Source organism: Eptesicus fuscus, chromosome 21 (assembly GCF_027574615.1).
Source record: "Eptesicus fuscus isolate TK198812 chromosome 21, DD_ASM_mEF_20220401, whole genome shotgun sequence".
Classification (NCBI taxonomy): domain Eukaryota; kingdom Metazoa; phylum Chordata; class Mammalia; order Chiroptera; family Vespertilionidae; genus Eptesicus; species Eptesicus fuscus.
Genome location: NC_072493.1, coordinates 43,711,699 through 43,733,066, shown reverse-complemented (window position 1 = coordinate 43,733,066; position 21,368 = coordinate 43,711,699). Strand labels below are relative to the sequence as shown.

Here is a 21,368-nt window from a genome sequence, read left to right as displayed (position 1 = left end):
CCGCCCCCCCGGCCCCCCCCCCCCCCCGCTGTGGGGAACGGAAGCCCCGCCTTTCCCACTACAGGCATCACAGGTCCAAAGGGAGCACCCCCTTGCCCTAGCCGGCTTTGCTCAGTGGGTAGAGCGCCGGCCTGTGGACAGAAAGGTTCCGGGTTCCATTCCGGTCAAGGGCACATGCCCCGTTCTGGGCTCGATCCCCACTAGGGGGCGTGCAGGAGGCAGCTGATCGATGATTCTCTCTCATCATTGACGTTTCTATCTCTCTCTCCCTCTCCCTTCCTCTCTGAAATCAATAAAAATATATTAAAATAATAATAATAAAGCAGAGCTATTTCCAGTTGGATAGAAAATAGAATATCAACTATAATTCTGCTTTTGAAAGGCAAAAAATATATATATGCAAGCCCAGATGCCAGGAGGAAATATGCCCCATGCTAAAGGCAGGGTGGGCTGGGATGCCCGGGGACCCTGCTCCTCCCCGGCCACCCCCATGCCCTCTCCCCTCCCCCAGCCCCCGTTGGCACGCTGGTGCTGGTCAAACTTTGAGCAGGGATCACACCTTTTATAACCAGGAAGACGGTGGGAGAGGCTGTTTCGGAAAAGACTCAGCCAAGGGTGGGACCTGAGAGCCCCGGCTGGGCAGGGGTGGGGTGCTCTGTGGGTGGGACGGGGAACGCGGTCACGTGGGTGGGCAGCAGGCAGGGGGCGTCACCTGTGTTGTCAGGCATGGAGGCCTGGTCGGTGTTTCGTTCTCGCTTCAGGACGATGTTGCCAAACTGGAGCACGGCCGAGACCATCCGCAGCATGGCTGGGGCGGCAGAGAGAGAGGTCACCGCGGCTCCAGACTCTGTGGTGGTCTTAGCTGCCCCCTAGACACGGAGCTTCAAAACCCTGTCAGCCCGGCCAGGTGGCTCGTGGCTCAGAGGTAGAGTGTCCACCCAGGAACCAAGAGGTCACCGGTTCGATTCCCATTTAGGGCACAGGCCGGGGTTGAGGGCTGGATCCCCAGTAGAAGGCCTGCAAGAGGCAGCCGATCGATCATCGATGTTTCTATCTCTCTATCCCTCTCCCTTCCTCTTCCTCTAAAAATCAATAAAAACATATTTTTTTAAAAAATAAAAAACCCGCCCTGACCGGTTTGGCTCAGTGGATAGAATGTCGGCCTGCGGACTGAGGGGTCCCAGGTTTGATTCCAGTCAAGGGCATGTACCTTGGTTGTGGGCACATCCCCAGTGGGGAGTGTGCAGGAGGCAGCTGATGGATATTTCTCTCTCATCGATGTTTCTAACTCTCTATCTCTCTCCCTTCCTCTCTGTAAAAAAATCAATAAAATATATTTTTTAAAAAAAGAGAGTCTAAAATAAATAAATAAATAAATAAATAATAAAAAACCCTACGTCAGATCACACCACCACCTTCAGCTGCCTCCTACACACCCCCTACTGGGGATGTGCCCACAACAAAGGTACATGCCCTTGACCTGAATCGAACCTGGGACCCCTTAGTCCGAAGGCCCACGCTCTATCCACTGAGCCAACCCGGTTAGGGCCCACCTCGAGCTTAAAATCCACCTATGACACCAGGCAGGCCTTAAAGCACACAAATGGATAGATGCATTGTGCATTTTGTGTTCAAGGTCCGCTGTATCACCATCCGGTGTCTGCTCAGTTGTCTGTTTCATAAAGCGATGCTACAAGATTTTAAAGGACTTAGAGAAATGAATGAGCAATACGGAAAGATTTTTAAAATATCGAGTGAAAGCTGCGAGGTGAGGAAGGTGTAGGGGACACACTCTATGTGAAAAAGGCAGGAAATAGCAAGTACAGCTGATTCTCGTTATTTGCAGTAATGTTCTATGGAGTCACCGAGAACACGGAAAAAGGGGGAAGTACAGGGTTCGGGTCCCAGGAGCCTCCGGTCACATGTTGATCAACCAGGCAATACATCACCTTGTTTTATGTGTGTTTCTGTTTAAAGACACCTTAGTGCCCAGCCAGCATGGCTCAGTGGTTGAGCGTCCACCTATGAACCAGGAGGTCACAGTTCGATTCCTGGTCAGGGCACACGTCCGGGTTGTGGGCTCCATCCCCAGTAGGGGGCGTGCAGGAGGCAGCCAATCAGTGATTCTCTCTCATCATTGATGTTTCTCTCTCTCTCTCTCTCTCTCTCTCTCTCTCTCTCTCTCTCTCCTTCTCCCTTCCTCTCTGAAATCAATAAAAACATATTAAAAAAAAGAAGAATTGCCCACATCCCGTGTAACTCCTAAATGTCCCACTGGACATCACACCTGTGAAGTAATGGTTTGCAGCGATCTGACAAGAATCCCTCCTGTTTTACTACAAATACGTAAGCATTTGGTTTGAATACACAGTCAATTTCCCAGGAGGGGGGCGGGCCACTGTCTAACCGGAGGAAAGACTGTTGTTGCTTTTGTTCAGAATTGTATGTAGATTTGGCCAGCATTTCACAACCCTCTGGCTTCCAACAGCAAAGCTGTGCCCGGCATTTGAGTCGCCCATGTAGCACGCCCACAGCAGGATGCCCTGGGCATCCCGAGGGCGACCCAGAGGTGCCCACCGGCCTCTCTGGGAAGGATCCGGGGCTGGCCTTGCAGCCACACTGCCCCACCTCCCCGGACCTCTGTCTCCTTTTGTCAAAAGGACAGTCTATGAAAGGGTGACCCGCTGGCTCCACTCCTTGTACTCAGTAGGTGAAACACAAAATCTAGCAAAAAGCTCACAAAGGTTGTGCCAGCGGGAGGGCACAGGGAATGGGAAACCAGCGCCACCTACTGGCCAGTGATGATTGATTCTCTACAATTAAAATTAACAAGAGGGGGCGGTCAGAGGTGAAACTCAAAAACCCACGAGTGGGTACCTGCTGGTTCTGATGCCAGGTGCCCAGGGGTCATTACCCTCTGCTCTACTTGCACACGTGTTTGAAACTTCCCATAATAAAGAGATAATAAAAAATATTCAGCAATAAAAAGGAGTGACGCTCTGACACAGGCTACCTCACGGGTGCACGGGGAAACTCATGCTGAGTGACAACCCAGCCACAAGGGGCCGCTATGATTCCACTGACAGGACCGGCCCGGGATGGGCAAATCCGCAGACAGGAAGCCGGCAAGTGGCTGCCAGGGCTGCTGGAGAGAACGGGCGGGTGACGGCAAAGGGCCTCTTTGGGCCACGGAAACGTCTAATGTCACCGGTGGTGATGGACGCACACCTCTGCGAATGCACTGAAGGCCACGGATTTGTGCCCTTGAACTAGGTGAACGGCTGGGTAGGTCAATCACATCTCACGAAAGCTGGTTATTGTATAAATAGGATAAAGACAAAACCTGCACCTCTCCCTGGATCCCCCATATCTCCTCTAAGAACTGAGCCTCAGACCTGTTCACACATGAGCAGGAAGACCAAGGGACATGGGTATTCAGGGCATTTTTCCGGTCATTCAATAGCAGTGGAATGTAATCACCCCAAGGGTCTGCCTCCAAGGAACAGGGTTTGGAAAAAAAGCCTCATAGTTCATCTAAACCAGCGGTCAGCAAACTCATTAGTCAACAGAGCCAAGTATCAACAGTACAACGATTGAAATTTCTTTTGAGAGCCAAATTTTTTAAACTTAAACTATATAGGTAGGTCCATTGTTATTAACTTAATTAGGGTACTCCTAAGCTGGCCTTTGCTAAAAACTCAAGGGGCCAAAGAGCCTCATGTGGCTCGCGAGCCGCAGTTTGCCGACCACTGATCTAAACAATGAAAACTGCCCTGGCCCAGTGGCTCGGTTGGTTGGAGCATCATCCCATACACCAAAAGGTTGCCGGTTCAATCCCCAGTCAGGGCGGGTATGGGAGGCAACTAATTAATGTTTCTCTCGCACATCAATGTTTCTCTCTCTCTCTCTCTCCTTTCCTCTCTCTCTAAAAATCAGTAAACACATATCCTCAGGTGAGGATTAAAAAATATCCTATATAATAAAATCTCTATGGCATACACTCACCACCAGGGGGCAGACGCTTGACGCAGGAGCTGCCCCCAGCCCGCATGCCCCAGGCCAGCCAAGGCAGGTGCCAGCAGGGGCCCTCGATTGCCCCGCCAGTCACCCCACAGAACGGCCCTGATCGCCGGCCAGGCCTAGGGACCCTAACCATGCACGAATTTTGTGCACTGGGCCTCTAGTATATTTATAAACAATGAAAACTTACGCAGCCACAAAAAAGGACTGAAGTTCGCCCACACGGACGAAAACACAATGATGGCCAAAACGTATGGTTTGGTGGGAAAAGTGGGGAGCAAAGCCCCCAAGCACTGGGTGATGAGCTGACTAACCCCTGCGCCGCCTGGGACCCCACGTGGGGCTGACGTGCCAGATGGTTTTCACCTGCTGGTCGGGCATCTCAGGTGTCTTGGGAGGAAGGTCAGGGGGCGGGCCCAGCTGAAGCCACGCTGTGCGGGACATTTTAAATCAGCAGAGAAACATCTTAACATTTGAATCACCAGGTCAGCTGAGCTCCAGCCCTCGGGCTAGAGAATGCCTGTCGTGGTGGAAAAAATATGTGCATCTCTTCTAAGTTACCTAAACTATTTCTAGAAGGAGAAGCGGGAAGCTTAACCTTTTGCACTCGGATGTCGAGTGTGACTCGACAAGGTTAGCATTAGAATAAAGGAATCGAGAAAAAAGCAAGCGAGTGCAAAGGGTTAATGGTGTGAAATTCAGGTGGGGGCAGGGGTAGGGGAGGGGGTTAGGAGACTTGGTTTTCCCGGGACGACCTATGGCCTCATTCACCTGTCACTGCGTGCCATTCGTTGTGCCGGGAGGGCTATTTGAGGTGACATGTGTCAGGAGGTCAGGCGGAACCTGAGGGGCCAGGCAGGAGGCCCAGGCCCCCACCATCTGAATCTGTTTGCCAGCTGCCCAGGGAGGAGAGCGGAGACGGGCAGGCGGGAGTTGTGCAACCGTGGTTGGGAAACGCGGCAGGGGAGGCCGGGGACCTGTGTCCATGCGCCCCGGGAGGCGGCCTGTTTGCAGCCGGGGAGGTGGCCAAGCTGGCTCTCGGTCTGCAGCCCTCCCACCCACAGCGGCTCCCGGGGCCTCCCGCAGCGCCAGGGACCAGAGGAGAAGGAGCCGGCCCTGCCCTGCCCTGGAAATCAGGGCCTTTCTCCCGGCCTCGGCCTCAGTGAAAAAACCACAGGCCACCCAAACCACACAACCTCAGGCTGCCGCCGAAACATGGCGGAGGTCAACCTCTATGTCAGTGGTTCTCAACCTTCCTAATGCCGCGACCCTTTAATACAGCTCCTCATGTTGTGCTAACCCCCAGCCATAAAACTATCTTCGTTGCTACTTCATAACTGTAATTTGGCTACTGTTATGAATCGTAATGTAAATATCTGTGTTTTCTGATGGTCTTTTTTTTTTAAATATATTTCTTTATTGATTTCAGAGAGGAAGGGAGAGGAAGAGAGAGAGAGAAACATCAATGATGAGAGAGAATTATCGATCGGCTGCCTCCTGCACGCCCCCTACTTGGGATCGAGCCTACAACCCGGGCATGTGCCCTTGGCCAGAATCGAACCTGCGACCCTTCAGTCTGCAGGCCAACGCTCTATCCACTGAGCCAAACCGGCTAGGGCTTCCGATGGTCTTAGGCGACCCCTGTGAAAGGGGTCTCGACCCACAGGTTGAGAACCGCTGTCAGGGGTCACCTAAGACCATCAGAAAACACAGATATTTGCATTACCATTCATAACAGTAGCAAAATTACAGTTATGAAGAAGCAACGAAAATAGTTTTATGGTTGGGGGTCACCACAACATGAGGAACTGTATTAAAGGGCCACGGCGTTAGGAAGGTTGAGAACCACTGCTCCATGTGCTTGTTATGGGGGGAATCACGCCCTCCCCACAAGAGGTGTGTTGACACCCTAAGCCCAGGGCCCCTCAGAATGTGGCCGCATTTGGGTGTTGGGTCATGGCAGGTGTCATCGCTTCAGTTAAGACGAGGTCGCAGTGGGCCCCTAATCCGGTGCGACGGGGTGGGCGCCCTGACACCAGGCGGAAGTGGCACACACAGGTGTGCGCACGGGGAGAGCGCCGTGTGAACAGAGGCAGATCAGGTGACGCTCCTACAGGCCCAGGAACTGGGCAGGTTGCCAGGAAACCACCAGCAGCGAGGGGAGGGGCAGGGGACAGATTCTCCCAGGACCAGCCGACCCGCCCACGCCTGGTCTCCTGGCTGCCACAACGGGACACAATCCCTTCCTGCCGTTTGAGGGGCTCGGTGTGGGGTCCTGCGTTAGGGTGGCGCTAGTGAGCGAATGTAGCCCTGCCGCAGGACTAGGGTCAAGACATACTGTTTGGTGACAAGTTCAGGGGCAAACTAGTATCACACAAGGTGGTGATCTGAGTAGTCCACACTCGGAACACCATTTTCCCTGCACCCTCGCCTCAGCCCCCTCCCGACCTTCAGTCCATCCTCCTCAGAGCTGCCCCTGGCCTGCTCCGAGCTCTCCAAGGATTCCCAGGGCTCTCAGGACAAGCCCCAGCCCCTCCTCAGGCTGGAATCTGAGGCCGCGCCTGCCTCTGCAGCTCCATCCCTCGCTCCCCTCTATCACATACTAGACGGAAGTTTCACCCTTCAAATATGCCATGCCTTCCCTGCCCCAGGGCCTTTGCACAGGCTGTCCCCCTGCTTGAAACGTTCTTCCCTGATACCACCAGTGCTCACTCCCTGAGCTCCCCCAGGCCTTTGCTCACCATCTCCGTGGGCCCCTCCTGACCCGCTACTTAACGCTGTCCCCTCCTCCCCTCTCCATCCCTTGTTCTATTTTCCTCCCTGGCATTCATCGCCTTCTCGGAGAGCACCGAATTCCTGATTTATCTGGATTGTAGTTCTCATCTAGCCAGTCTCCCGGAGGCAGGAATGCTTATCAGTCTCATACCCAGTGTGTGCACACAGTACTTGCTCAATAAACGCTTGAGCAAATAATCCAAGGAATGAATGACCAGCCCTCCCCTCCGCCTGCCCATGCACAGCCCACCCCGACCCTTCACGGGCCCAGGGCACACTCACAGGTGATTTCCTCGTGGGTGAATCCCAGGACACGCAGGGACTCCAGCGTCTCCTGGAAGAGCTCGCGCTCCTGGCCGGGGGAGGACGCGGGCCCGTTGGTGAGGAAGCGGTAGTGGGAGCAAGGCTCCAGGAGGAGGTCGGCTGCAGGGGAAGGAGTGGAGGTCGAGGTCAAGGGCGAACGTGGAGGTCGACTCACATCCCAGCTTCCTCGGAGGCCACCCCAGGCCAGGCCCTTTCCCACTGGGACCCTCGGTCTCCTCGGATAAACGAGCGAGGAGCCTTTCCTCACGGGCTCAGTTTGGACTGGGGGTGGAGCGGGTGCGTACTTAGCACATCCCAGACCGTTAATCTTCCCTCCTTCCATAGGGATTCTCCTGTGCTGGGGCTGCCCAGAGCAGGCAGGAGCCGCTGGTCGGCAGAAGCAATGGGCCCGAGGGGTCCCGAGTTAGTGCGTTAGCGGAAGCCACGGCAGGGGCATCAGCAGAGGGCATGTGGCTCAGAAGCCACCGTGAGCGGGAGCCTGGGTGAGGGGGAGCCAGGAAGGGGGCAGGAGCCAGAATGAGAGGGAGCCTCGGGCAGCGGGGACATCGGCAGGAGGAGTCGGAGCGGGAGGAGCGAGGAGAGTGAGCGAGCGGCAGGAGAACCTCAGGCAGCAGCAGAGCGAGGAGAGCCGGGAAGCCGCCCAGACCAGGACCACGGGGACCGCGGGGCCGCGGGAGCCACGGCACAGCTGGAGTCACACCCGCTGGAGTGAGCAGAGAGACGTGAGCGTGAACAGGAGCCACGTGGCCACGGGGCCAGTGTGACCAAGACCCGGGAGGCAGCAGGGCCAGGGGGCAGCGTGGGCCAGGGCGGGGGGCGGGCCTCTGTGGGCAAAAGTCATGAGGCGACAGGAACCAGGGGCCGCAGGATCCAGGAGGCGACAGCATCCACTGCCCGGCAGGAGCCGGACAGGCACAGGGCCCCCCTTCCTCCTCCCACGCCTCCTCCTGGGGCCCAGCAGCAACACGGACCCTTGAGCTGCTCGCCCGCGCCGCCCAGCAGCTGGTAGAAGATGTGGAAGCTGCACTCGTCCTTGGCCTGGCGGATGGCCCGCGACTTCTCCAGCAGATCTGGGTGGAGCGAGTCAAGGTGCCGCAGAAGAGGGGGGAGGGGACCCCGTCCAGCCCCCCCCCCCACCCGGCCCCCTCAATCCCCTCGGCCCCCCTGCTATCCCGTAAGGCGGTGGAGTCCTTCACAGCCCCGCCCGGGGGCCCTGCACTAACTGGATGAGCGGCCTTGAGCATGTCACTGAAGCCCTGTGCCTCAGTTTCCTCATCTGTGAAAGGGGCTTGATCACAACACCCATCAAGGAGTCGCTGGGAGGGTAAACGAGTTACAGTGAGAATATCTCCTGCCATCATCACCCTCCCAGCCTCAGTTTCCCTGCACGGATATCAGGGCTACTGGCTCCTCCCTTCTAGGAAAGCCACGTGACTGGTTCACATACTAACAATCGGCGACTCACCTCAGGGTAAATAAAATGCCCAACAACTCGTCTGCCCCTCGTACCCGCTGCGCACGGGCCACGGAGCACCTATGTTGGGTGACAGTCGTAACACAGAGCCTTGCCCCAGGCTCTCCATTGACTTAAACCCTGGGGTCACCAACCCCTGGGAAATGGGGAGCCGCAGTGGGGAGAGTTGCACAGGGCAGGGAGGGGTGGGGGAAGAGCACACGACCTATGTGATCCTGGGTGCAGAGAGCCCCAGCCTCAGTTCCCCCGTTGAACGGGGTGATGATGGCACTCGCCTTGTGGGCTCAGAGAGGAGGGGCTGAGACAGACGTGGGAGCTCTCAGGACCCCCAGGAGCATCTGAAAGCCTGGAGACACGCCGAGGTCTCTCTGATTGGCCCGGGTGGCACTGCCCCGGCAGCATCAGTCCCAGGCTGTGACAGGCCCGGAGACAGACAGCGGTGCCCGGGGGCAGCCGCAGCGGCGTGGGGGAGTGGACGGGAGAACGTGTCCCGGCACAGGTGGAGGAGACAGTGTGAAGATAAAAAGAAGCTGCGGGAACCACGGGGCCAAAGGAGGCGCGAGTGGGCAGGGTGGACGGCAGGAAGGGCCCTGAGCCCACATGTGCAGGGGCCGATGCAGAGGACAGTGGGCCTCGGGGACTGTGGGAAGCAGGAGCGGTGGCTGCAGGGGACACAGGCCTCTCAGCCTCCCTGGCACCGGGATGTGGTTTCTTTTTTTCACATATAGATACATATATATTAAATATATTTTTATTGATTTCAGAGAGGAAGGGAGAGGGAGAGAAGGAGCTAGAAACATCAATGATTAGAGAGAATCACTGATCAGCTGCCTCCTGCACGCCCCCGCACTGGGGATCAAGCCCAAAATCTGGCCTGGGAATCGAACTGTGATTTCCTGGTTCATAGGTTGATGCTCAACCACTGAGCCATGCCAGCCAGGCAGGGATGTGGTTTCTTATTAATATTGTTAACGTGATGATGAATAATTATTAATCCGTAATATTAACATCATTCCTGGCTGGGTGGCTCAATTAGTTGGAGCCTCTTCTCACGAACCAAAAGGTTTGGGGTTGAATTCCTGGTCAGGGCACATGCCTAGCTTGTGGGTTTCATTCCCGGGTGGGGCTTTTCCTGTCCAGGTGGCAACCGATCGATGTTTCTCTCTCTCTCTCTCTCTCTCTCTCTCTCTCTCAAGATCAATAAAAACATATCCTCAGGTGAGGATTAAAATAATAATGATATTATTATTATTAATTTACTTTTAATAACAAGAGCTCATTATTGATTGCTTACTATGCGGTGGGTGCAGTGCTAAGCATCTGACCCACGCTGTCCTCTAAACCCTTTGGGGCAGGTTCTGTGATCCTTCCCCTTCTACAGAGGGGAAACTGAGGCACAGGGCAGTCTCATCACGTGCCCAGAGTCCTAACAGCCTGGACTGGAGCCCAGCTCCGCGCCTGGTTCCATCTGCACTCGGGGTCGGGGGTAGGTGGCGGGGGGCCTGTGTTGTAAACTCCCTCTGAGCGCACAGACCGCCCCGTGCAGAACCCGGCAGACACCGCAGGCCCGAGGCCCCTGCACGCGCGGCTGCCCCGGGCTGGAGTGCGGGAGCCTGGGCTTCGGGGCTTCGGGCGCGGCTCCCTGAGCCTAAACTCTCCCAAACAACGGGAATTCTGCTGGCATCTGCTTTCCCTCGGGAGCTGGGACGTGGGCATGTTCCGGGCAGGGGGTGCTGCCTGGGGACCAGCCCCCAGTAAAACCCTGGGCGCCGCGCCTCTGAGGAGCTTCCTGGTCCCTCTCTGCCCGGGGAGAGGGGTCTGGGAGCCGGGCGATTCCCGGACTTCGCCCCGCGCCTCCCTGGCTAACTGTGCGTGTCCTTCCGCCGTGAGGAAACGGCGTGAGCGTGACTGTGTGCTGAGGCCCGTGAGTCCTCCGAGTGGATCACCGAACCCGGAGATGGTCCTGGGGACCCCGACCCACCGCCCCCCAGCGGGGCTGTGCCCGCCTTCTCCTAAAGCAGCGGGAGCCCCTGCCCTCCTCCCTCCACGGGGAGATGCTGTCTCTACCCTTTCCTGAGGTTCTGTGATCCTTCCCTTCCCACTGAGGGGGAAACTGAGGCACGGTTTCTGCGCAGCGGGGAGCCAGGGCTTCCTGTGCGTGTAGACGCCTGTTCCCTGGGAACGCTGAGATCCCAAGCGCCTCCCTCCCTCCCTCCCTCCCGGCCGGCCGCCCGCGGCCCCCAGGCCTCCAGGCCCCCAGGCCCGGAAGGATACAGGTCTCGATGTTGGCGCCCACGATGTACCCGGCAACGTCAAAGTTGATGCGGATGAACTTGCCCTGGGAGGTAAGCGCGTGGGGTTTGAAGAGCAGCCCTCACCCACACTCACCCCTCCCGGAGCCAGGACTGCCTCTTGTCTTTCTCTCTCCCTGCACCTGAACCCCGCCCCAATCATGGGGTCTCAGTGGGGGCTCCCTGGGGAATCCAAGGTCCCAGGCCCCTTTGACTTCTTTCCTCGGGACCCAGGCCCCCCAGCCCCCCTGCCTCTCCCCCCTCAGCCGACTCACACATCTTGCCTCCCCCCCTCCCCCCGCCCCCTTCATGCCCAGCTGCTGTTTGGCGCCAGGCATGCAGGCGTCCAGGCAGCGCCCTCCCAGCACTCACAAATCGGGAGGAGTTGTCATTCTTCACCGTCTTGGCGTTGCCAAAGGCCTCCAGGATGGGGTTGGCCTGAAGAAGCTGCCGCTCCAGCTCACCCTGGGAGGGGGCACCTCAGTGAGAATGGGGCAGGAGATTGGGGTCTGAGCTACAGCTGACTGAACGTGTGTGGGGGGGGGGGCTTTTGTGTGTCTGGGTGTGTGCCTACCTCCCTGCATCCGGGTGGTGCCTGTCAGTCTACTGTGAAGGGAACAAGGAAACATCTCCAAGATAAATTGTCAAGTGGAAACAAAGCAAAAAACAAAACAAAACCAAACCCTGCAGAACAATACCTACAGTGTGATCCCATTAATAAAAAATAGAGAAAAAAAACACCACCCAAACAAGACTCCCCTTTCTACAGGTATATAAACATGTTTGTAAACATTTAGAGAAAGGTCTGCAAGGATACACACCAAACTGTCAACAGTGTAAGCCACTCCAAGGAAGGGGCACTGAGAGGAAGAAAGGAATTCCACTTGATCTGATTTTGTTGTTGTTACAGGGAACATGTACTCATGCATTACTTGTGAGATGGTTAAGGAAAAATCTGTACCACCTGTACATAAAGTGCTTCAAACTGGCACACTGTAGGCATGCAAGAAACGGCAGTTTCCTTCCCTATGGGTGGGGATCTTACTCTGAACTTCCCCACAGCCATCTTGGTGTCAGGGTCAGGAACATAGTAGGTCCTCAATAAATGGCAATTTTCTTTTCCTCCTTCCTCGCCAGGCTCTCTAGGGCATGGACTATTTCTTTAATTTCCTTGAGAGCCCTGAGACTAGCCTGAGCCGAGGGCCTGTAATACATGGCCGCGTGTGTCCCTGGGTTGTGTGAAGTCATAGTGTCTATGGACTCCATCTACAAACATTTAGCAGATCAGCAATAAATGGTACTTTTTGGTCTCTGAGTTATTTCATATTGCACACACTGTAGAGCTAACTTAAGTAGCAATTCAGACTGGGTCTGTACACACACAGTAGGACCACACTAAATGACAGCACGGGCCCTAGGTGTGTGTACACAGTGTGTGTGTGGGGGGGGCACTGTGTGTACATAGCAGGGTTGCATTCAATGACAGTGCAGAGCCTGGTGTGCACCTAGTAGGACCACCCTAAACAGCAGTGTGACTCCCTGGCAGGTATAACCAACAATGCCTTGGGCCCTGTCAGGAAGACTGTAGTTTGGGGTGACCTGGGTGGCATTATGACTCGAGGTGATTCCCTGCTACTCACATAAGACATGGTGCTGGTGGAGGCCTGAGGAAGTCACGGGACACGAGACACGGACCGGGACATGGATCAGGACACGGCACATGAAACGTGGACAGACACACAAGTGAACCGGTGGTCTTGGGTGGTGGGCAGGGCGGCGGGGAGACAAGGGGAAACTGGGCATGTGGAGCGGGGTGGCCTGGGGGGACCACATGCCTGGGTCTGAATCCACGCTAGCCCTGGCTGGGTGTGTGACCTCCGAAACCGACTCCCCCAGCTGTGCCTTCGGTTTCTCATTTTTACACAGGAAAACAACACCCCACCCACCTCAATGGAGTGTCAAATTAATGGGAGCACCGGGACAAGCGCTATATAAATGCCCACTTAATAAAGCCAACAAGGGCACTGCAGGCATCTAAATTAGGCCTGGCACACAGTAGGTGCTCAGGAATGTAAGCACCTACTATGTGCCTGATACTGTTCCAAAGGCCAACAAGGCCAAGAACTGGCCCTTGCATTTCTTTTCCACCTGCCACGGCTCCCAGCAATATATTAGGCACACAGTAGGTGCTCAAGCAGCATGGGGAGCCAGGAGAAGACCCACAACTATGGCCCCCCTGAGGAAGATAGGGAATTATGGGGGAAGCGGAGCCTGAGATGGAGGGGGCATTGCAGGTGGCAGGCTCTAGAGCAGGTCACTTACCGGTACGCCCGGCTCCTTCCTGCCCTTTGGTGACGATGCCACGTGGGCAAGGTACTGGATGACCTTCTTGGTGTTTTCTGTCTTCCCAGCTCCAGACTCCCCACTATGGGGGGGAACAAGGGGAAGCAAGAGGGGTCAGCAATGATTCCACTCCAAGGAGAGCCACACCCAGCTGGGACCACCTCCACCAGGAAGCCCTCAGGACTACTCACGTGCAGAGAATGGACTGATCTTCACGATCTGTAGGGGAGAGAAGAGAACATGTCACCTGGGAGGGTCTCTCCTGCAGGACCCCGGCCCCTTATGCTGGCCACTCCCTATCTATATAATAAAAGCCTAAGCGACTGTTACAGCAGAACAACCAGAATGACCGGTTGCTATGATGCACACTGACCACCAGGGGCAGACGGTCAATGCAGGAGCTGCCCCTGGTGGTCAGTGTGCTCCCACAGGGGGAGCACCGCTCAGCCAGAAGCCGGTCTCATGGCTGGTGAGCGCAGCGGCGGTGGCGGGAGCCTCTCCTGCCTTCGCAGCAGTGCTAAGGAGCAGCGAGCAGGTGGGTGGTAAGGAGCAAGGGGTCCCAGACTGCGAGGGGGATGTCCGCCTGCCAGCTTAGGCCCAGGGAGATTGGGCCTAAGCCAGCAGGCGGACATCCCCCAAGGGCTCCCAGACTGTGAGAGGGTGCAGGCCGGGCTGAGGGAACCCCCCTTCCAGTGCATGAATTTCGTGCACTGGGCCTCTAGTTCAAAATAATTCCTGGGGGATAAGGGGAAGCTTGGGTTTTGATGTGTGACACCCTGGATTCTAATACAACACCCGACTCAGCCTCTTGCTTTCTGTGTGTCCCTGGAAAAGCAGCTGTCCCTCTCTGAGCCTCAGGTTTCTCACCTGAGGAGACAATAAACTCCAACCGAACAGCATGTCATTCATTCAGCAACTTCAATGTGAGCCCCTACCCTGTGCCGTGTGAGATTCAAAGACATGAGAGGGATCCTGGACCCCTGGGAGGTAACAGTCAGGGACCCTGGGTTCAAATCCTACCTCAGCCACCAGTGGGGGCAATGACTGTGCCTCAGTTTCCCCATCTGGAAGCCAGGGAGATGAGCTCACCTGCTTCATGGGGTTGCTATGAGGTTAAACCTGTTAATCCATGAAAAGTGCTTGGCGCGAAGTAGGCTCTCACCCTTACTTTATTGTACATTTATCCCTAAGGTATAATAATAAGTGGGATATAATAAGAGCTGAAAATTATAGAAACAAATGTATAACAAATTAGATTATGGAACCAAATAAGTGTCACCAATGATGAAGTATAGATGTATAATGTGAATATAAAAATGTGACATCTAAACACGTTGTATTGCCTGAAACAGGTGCATTATAGATAGTCCATTACACCCACGGGCCTGCATAGGGTCTGCAAGAGCCTGGGGGTCTCATTAAACACCGTCTGCTGAGCCTCCCCCCAGTTTCTGACTCAGCAGGTGCTGCTGCTGCTGCTGGTGAGGGCACTGCACGCTGAGAGCCACTGCATGCTACGATATAAATATATCATTACAGCCCTGACCGGTTTGGCTCAGTGGATAGAGCGTCGGCCTGCGGACTGAAGGGTCCCAGGTTCGATTCCAGTCAAGGGCATGTACCTTGGTTGTGGGCACATCCCCAGTAGGAGGTGTGCAGCTACCCTAGAGATATAGCATTTATTAAATGATGTAAGTATAACACATACAATATATACACTGAGTGGCCAGATTATTATGATCTCTGAACACATAATAATCTGGCCACTCAGTGTATATCCTATATAATAAAAGGCTAATATACAATTGTCCCCTCGACCAGGAGTTCAACCAACAGGCAGGCCAGCCAACCACCCATGTCCCCGTCCCCCCCACCAGGCTGGCCAGACCCTACCCATGCACAAATTCATGCACCGGGCTTCATACACACACACACACACACACACACACACACACACACACACAGAGTGGCCAGATTATTATGTATTCAGAGATCATAATAATCTGGCCACTCAGTGCATATACTGCTGTATACTCATGTCATATGATTGAAAGGTATAAATTTTAAAATATTTAATATGTATTTTAATACATACAAAATATTAAAATACTGGTAGATGACAGCGCTGGCTGGTGTGCTCAGTGGTTAGAGCATCAGCCCACACACCAAAGTGTTGTAAGTTCGATTCCTGGTCAAGGCCATGTATCTGGGGTACAGGTTTGATCCTGGCCCTGGTCAGGGCGCATGGGAAGCACCAATCAATGTGCCTCTCTCACATCAATGTTTCTCTCTCTCCCTCCCTCCACTCTCTAAAAATCAATGGAAAAAGTATCCTCGGGTGAGGATTAACAAAAAATAAGATAAAAGAGGTGATGTGTACTAAATAAGTAATGAGCACATTGTGTGTGGGCCGTGTAATTTTGCCAGGACTGATTTACATGGTTATGGCACAAATGGCGGCCCCTTTAACAGACACCCCTGTGCAGTGCACAAGCTGCCCAGCGGTACAGCAACCCCATCTGCCCATCATGTAAGGGGCTGCTATCCACCCACGTCAAGGCAGATCACACCAACCACAGAAACGGTGAGTGAATGAGCGCTCTGAGAATCACGGTCTCAAGAGAAATTTTGACAGAACCCTGGCCCATGTGACTCCTAAATGGTGCTGGCTGAGAGAAGGGGTGGCCACAGAGGCCCATGAAGAAGGGGCCTGTGGGGCAGGACTCAGAGCCCCGCCCACCATTGTGTCCCCTCGTGCCCCACAAAGAAGCCGCAGAGTCTGAAGTCCCGAGCCCCGGCCCACACTCACCCTGGAGCATGCTGCGGTAGGCCCCCTCGGTCACCGCGTACACGTGGGGCGGCACTTCGTGGCGCTTCTTGCCCCGGTACATCTCCACAATCGCCTCCGTGTAGATGGGGAGCTGCTTGTACGGGTTGATGACCACACAGAAAAGGCCAGAGTACGTCTGCAGCGGACGAGAAGGAAGAGGGCTCAGCTGCCGCCTGCGGCCCGGCCCGGAGGGCAGCACGGGGCTGCCACGGACAGCCGGGCGCGCTGCACCCTGCACAAGGACATCCGTCAAAGGGGCTGTCACTCACAGTGACAATGTCAATTTTTTTTTTAATATATATTTTATTGATGTTTTACAGAGAGGAAGGGAGAGGGATAGAGAGTTAGAAACATTGATGAGAGAGAAACATCGATCAGCTGCTTCTTGCACACCTCCCACTGGGGATGTGCCCACAACCAAGGTACATGCCCTTGACCGGAATCGAACCTGGGACCCTTGAGTCCAAAGGCTGATGCTCTATCCACTGAGCCAAACCGGTTAGGGCTCAAAATTTTTTTTTAAATATGTTTTTATTGATTTGTTTATTTTTTTGAGAGAGAGAAGGAAGGAGAGGGAGAGAGAGATGGAAACATCAATGAGAGAGAACCATCCATCGGCTGCCTCCTGCACGCCCCTTACTGGGGACCGAGCCCACCACCCCGGCATGTGCCCTGACAGGGAATTGAACCAGTGACCTCTTGGTGCTTGAGCTGGTGCTCAACGACTGAGCCACACCCGCCGGGCCATGTCGATTTTGAACGTCTGTTACAAACACCGTCAGGCTGCTGGTGGGAAAGAATCTTTCCAAATTGCATGAAGGTGCTGTGTGGGCAAGGATGCACCCTGAGAGAGAATGGGGGCGTTGCAGCTGGCCAGACGGGGGTCCCAGCCTGTCGCTGCCTGAAGGGCCCTGTGCACACTCATCGACGCCAGCATTCTTCACACGGCAAAGGCTGGCCATGACCTGAACACATGTCCGTACATGGCCCTGTGACGCTCTCCGTGATGGGGATGGAGTGATCTCGGAAACATTATCAAGGGACAGGAAACAAGGCGGGAGTGTTAGCATGGCACGGGGGGGGGGGGGGGGAGGGGGGGGTGGGGGGGGAGCGGGATATTGTTGTGTACCTGCTGGAATACACACAGTATCTGGGGAAGGGTGCTCGCAATCTCGGCAGCGACGGAAAGATATTTTGTGGTTTCTATTAATACAGACTCACGGGTCTTGCTTACACGAATTCGATTATATAACCAAATAAGGGTTACCTATGATTAAGTGCAAATTTATAATGTGCACATAAAAACGTGACATCTCAATATGCTGCTGCATAGCCCGGCCAGCGTGGCTCAGTGGTTAAGCATCAACCTATGAACCAGGAGGTTACGGTTCAACTTCCAGTCAGGGCACATGCCCGGGTTGCGGACTCGATCCCCAATGTGGGGCGTGCAGGAGGTGGCTGATCAATGATTCTCTCTCATTGATGTTTCTCTCTCCCTCCCTCTCCCTTCCTCTCTGAAATCAATAAAAATATATATTTTTTAAAAAATAGTAAGTATGTTGCTGCATAAAACAGGTGTAGTGTAGATTGTCTATCATACTCAAACTTGGGGTCCACTCTTATTGGAGGAAATGCTATAGTTCAGGTTCCAGGTGCATGGAAATTAAGATATAATTTTTTTTTTTTTTTTGGCATTCACGTTCACAGACTTCCTGAATTCGTGCGCACACCCATTGGGCCTGGATTCGGGACCCTGGGGCGGTCTAAGAACTGCTCCAGCTCACTCCGGGCACCGGGTGGACAACAGGCACTCAGGACTGATAGAGGTAGTTAGACAACTAGAGAGCTAGCTGGTTACCTGGCTACACCAACCCAGAGAGCTAACTAGCTGAGCTAACCAGAAAAGTTTTGCTTAGTGGCTTAGCTAGTTAACTACTAAACCGGTTAGCCACTTAGCCAGCGAGTCAGCTAGTTAGCTGGCTAGCCGGTTACTTAGCTGCTTCGTAGCAGGGCTGCGTTAAACTCCCAGCAGCGCAGGGTGTGGCCGCCACAAGCTGCCCGGCTCCCAGGTGCCAGGCTTTTCACGGGCGGAGGGTGGGTGGCCAGCCGGGAGCAGAGCAACCGGTTTGCTGGGAGCTCCGGGCTCTGCGAGGGCGGGGCGGCCGGACCACATTCCCTGCGAGGGTATCTCATGGCTGCTGGCGCCCCGGCCCCCACTCCTGGCTGGCGGACGAACCCACTCCCCACGCCACCCTCCCACCCCAGCCCCGTCCTGCCAGCCACACCTTGTCGCCTGGGTGACACCTCAACAGGCACCTGAGCCGGCTGCCAAGGCCAGGGGCAAAGGGCAGAGGCTGTGGTGCACGCAGACAGCACGAGGAGAAAGCTGTCTGGAAGGGTCTGGAGCGGCTGTCCCAGCATGGGGGTGGGGGGAGGGGGGGCGGGGGGCCCTGAAGGCAGACCCTCGGGGTCCAATTCCCGCCTCTACCTCTTCTCAGCCCCGAGACTCTCCCCAGTCTCGGTTTCCTCCTTGAGAAACCGGGGATGACACTCCCCACATCATTACAGAGTCTGCAGGGATTAAGGGAGATAATGAATAAAAACCAGCCGGCCCAAGGCGGGGCGCATAAAGGCACTCGCACTATTACCCTGGGACGCTCTTACCCATCACCTGGGAGCTCGGAGCTCGCTCAGCCCGGGTGTCTAGCTGGGTGACTTCACACAAGGGGTGTGCCCTCGCTGAGCCTCAGTCTCCACTCCTGGAAAATGGGGCTTTTCACACCACCACCTAGAAGGACTCTAAGAGTAAAGGCCCAGCTCTAGCTGGTTTGGCTCCGTGGATAAAGCATCGGCCTGCAGACTGAAGGGTCCCGGGTTCCATTCCTGTCAAGGGCACATGCCCAGGTTGCGGGCTGGATCCCCAGTAGGGGGCTTGCAGGAGGCAGCCGATCAATGATTCTCTCTCATCATTGATGTTTCCATGGCTCTCTCCCTCTCCCTTCCTCTCTGAAATCAATAAAACATATTAAATAAACAAATACATAAATGAAAATAAAAGTGAAGGCCCACAATGCACCTCCCGGTATCCCACAGAGCAGGGAACACTACGAATGCTCAACTGGTGCCCTCTGTACCCCAAGCGTCCCAGTCAAGGACGGTGACCCTGAGTGACTCTTAGAGGCAGAAACCGGATTTCTGGGGCCTCAGAAGCCCTACTTTCCACTGGGAAACACCACCTCCCCAACCTCAGTGGCCAGTCAGCAGACATGTATTAAGCAAGGCCTGGGCTTAATACATATACAAGCCGGGCACAGCTTGTGCCGCATTTCTGTTTTATTTTATTTTAATTTTTAAAAAACTGATTTCAGAGAGGAAAGGAGAGGGAGAGAGAGATAGACACATGAATGATGAAAAAGAATCATTGATCAGCTGCCTCCTGCACACCCCACACTGGGGATCGAGCCTGCAACCCAGGCATGTGCCCTGACTGGGAATCGAACCGTGACCTCCTGGTTCATAGGTAGGCGCTCAGCCACGGAGCCACGCCGGCTGGGCGCACCGCACTGCTAACATCCAGCTGGCGGCCTCGGCAGGCACCTTGCCCTTGCTGCGTCTCGTTTTCTCCTCAAAGGGGGCCGGGAACCGTGCTCCCATCTAGGGAGGCTGGGAGCCACCCACAAATTCACGTTGCACGTACAGAGCCGAGCATGGGCCCCGGAACACCAAATGGGCATGAAACGTTAGCCGTTAACTTCTGCTGGGCCAGTGGCTGCTGCTCGCCAAGCTGGGGGAAAGGAGGGAGAATCCCTGCCTCACAGCTTTCTGTAGAGAGGGGCCAACAAGACCATATGGGAAGGAAGTTGACAACAGCACCCGATGGGAAATCAGGCGCTCACGCAGTGCGAATGATAGTAGTAAGGCCCGTTCCCTCCCCAGCTGCGCTTCTGGAATCTTCCATTTCACTTCCACTTGTCAGGCCCCAGTTCTCTGGTTCCTGGGCCACAACCTTAGCTCAGGCCTCCCCATTTGTTTCCCCCTGAACTTTCCCAATGATCTTCCTACTGCGGTAGATAGGACGTGGTGTTTGGAGTCAGGTGACCTGGGTTCAAGTCCCAGTTTAGCCCGTTACTAGCGCTGGGGCTTCGTCCACATCCTGGCCCCTCTCTAAGGCTCAGTTTCCCCACCGGAAGAATGGGGGTGGCAGCAGGTACCTTACAAGGCTACTGAGAGCGTTCAGAGTATTTATTAAGAGGCAAAGCACCCAGGCCGGTGCTTCTAAGTGGTTAGAACCGTGGTCGGCAAACCGCGGCTCGCGAGCCACATGCGGCTCTTTGGCCCCTTGAGTGTGGCTCTTCCACAAAATACCACGGCCTGGGCGAGTCTATTTTGAAGAAGTGGCGTTAGAAGAAGTTTAAGTTTAAAAAATTTGGCTCTCAAAAGAAATTTCAATCGTTGTACTGTTGATATTTGGCTCTGTTGACGAATGAGTTTGCCGACCTCATCGGCCTGAGTACCGCCGAAGGGTCTCAGGTTCAATTCCCGGTCAAGGGTATGTACCTGGGTTCCAGGTTAGATCCCCGGCCCTGGTCTGACATGTGCAGGAGGCAACCAATCGCAATGTCTCTCACATCCATGTTTCTCTCTCTCTCTCTCTTCCTCCCTCCCTCCACTCTATCTAAAATCAATGGAAAAATATCCCCGGGTGAGGATTAACAACAAAAAGAGGCAAAGGGTGGCTGGGTGTTTGGGTGTCTCTCCGATCTCCCTGCCTTTGGTGAGCAGGGCGGTGGCTCGGGCAGAGGCCCCCTTCCCAGGGCCTGCAAAAGCGAGTGAGGAATCGGAAGAGGCCAGTGCAGCCTGGGGAAGGTGCCATCCCCATCCAGGGTCAGACAGCCCCCGATTCAAATCCACATCTGCCACCACACGCTGAAGGGCCCGGAGCCAGCCACCGGCTCCGCCCAGCCTCAGTCTCCTCCTTTCCGATCAGGAGTCAAAATTCATAAAAATGTCTAATCTTGCCCGGCCGGCATGGCTCAGTGGTTGAGCATTGACCAATGAACCAAGCGATCACGGTTCAATTCCCGGTCAGGGCACATGCCCTGGGTTGTGGGCTGGATCCCCGGTGTGGGGTGTGCAGGAGGCAGCCCATCAATGATTCTCTCTCAACATGGATGTTTCTGTCTCTCTCTCCCTCTCCCTTCCTCTCTGAAATCGATAAAAATATATATTATTTTTAAAAATCTAATCTTGTGCTTTGTGACCCTTAATAGGGTGGATATTAGGGCCAGTTTATTCATTTTCTTTTCTTTTT

The 21,368-nt window shown here is 54.8% G+C and overlaps 1 protein-coding gene across 1 annotated transcript in view; it reads right to left on the bottom strand.

Annotated features, from left to right (window-relative positions):
* Positions 1 to 21,368, bottom strand: part of MYH14 (myosin heavy chain 14) — an 84,022-nt gene that overhangs the window by 53,537 nt on the left and 9,117 nt on the right. The window contains exons 3-11 of the mRNA XM_028129390.2: positions 16,037 to 16,193; positions 13,419 to 13,446; positions 13,207 to 13,309; positions 12,525 to 12,548; positions 11,257 to 11,349; positions 10,868 to 10,931; positions 8,091 to 8,189; positions 7,078 to 7,218; positions 713 to 808 (exon numbers count right to left, since the gene is read on the bottom strand). Coding sequence (XP_027985191.2) covers positions 713 to 808; positions 7,078 to 7,218; positions 8,091 to 8,189; positions 10,868 to 10,931; positions 11,257 to 11,349; positions 12,525 to 12,548; positions 13,207 to 13,309; positions 13,419 to 13,446; positions 16,037 to 16,193 — 805 coding nt within the window. The remainder of the gene's footprint in view (positions 1 to 712; positions 809 to 7,077; positions 7,219 to 8,090; positions 8,190 to 10,867; positions 10,932 to 11,256; positions 11,350 to 12,524; positions 12,549 to 13,206; positions 13,310 to 13,418; positions 13,447 to 16,036; positions 16,194 to 21,368) is intronic.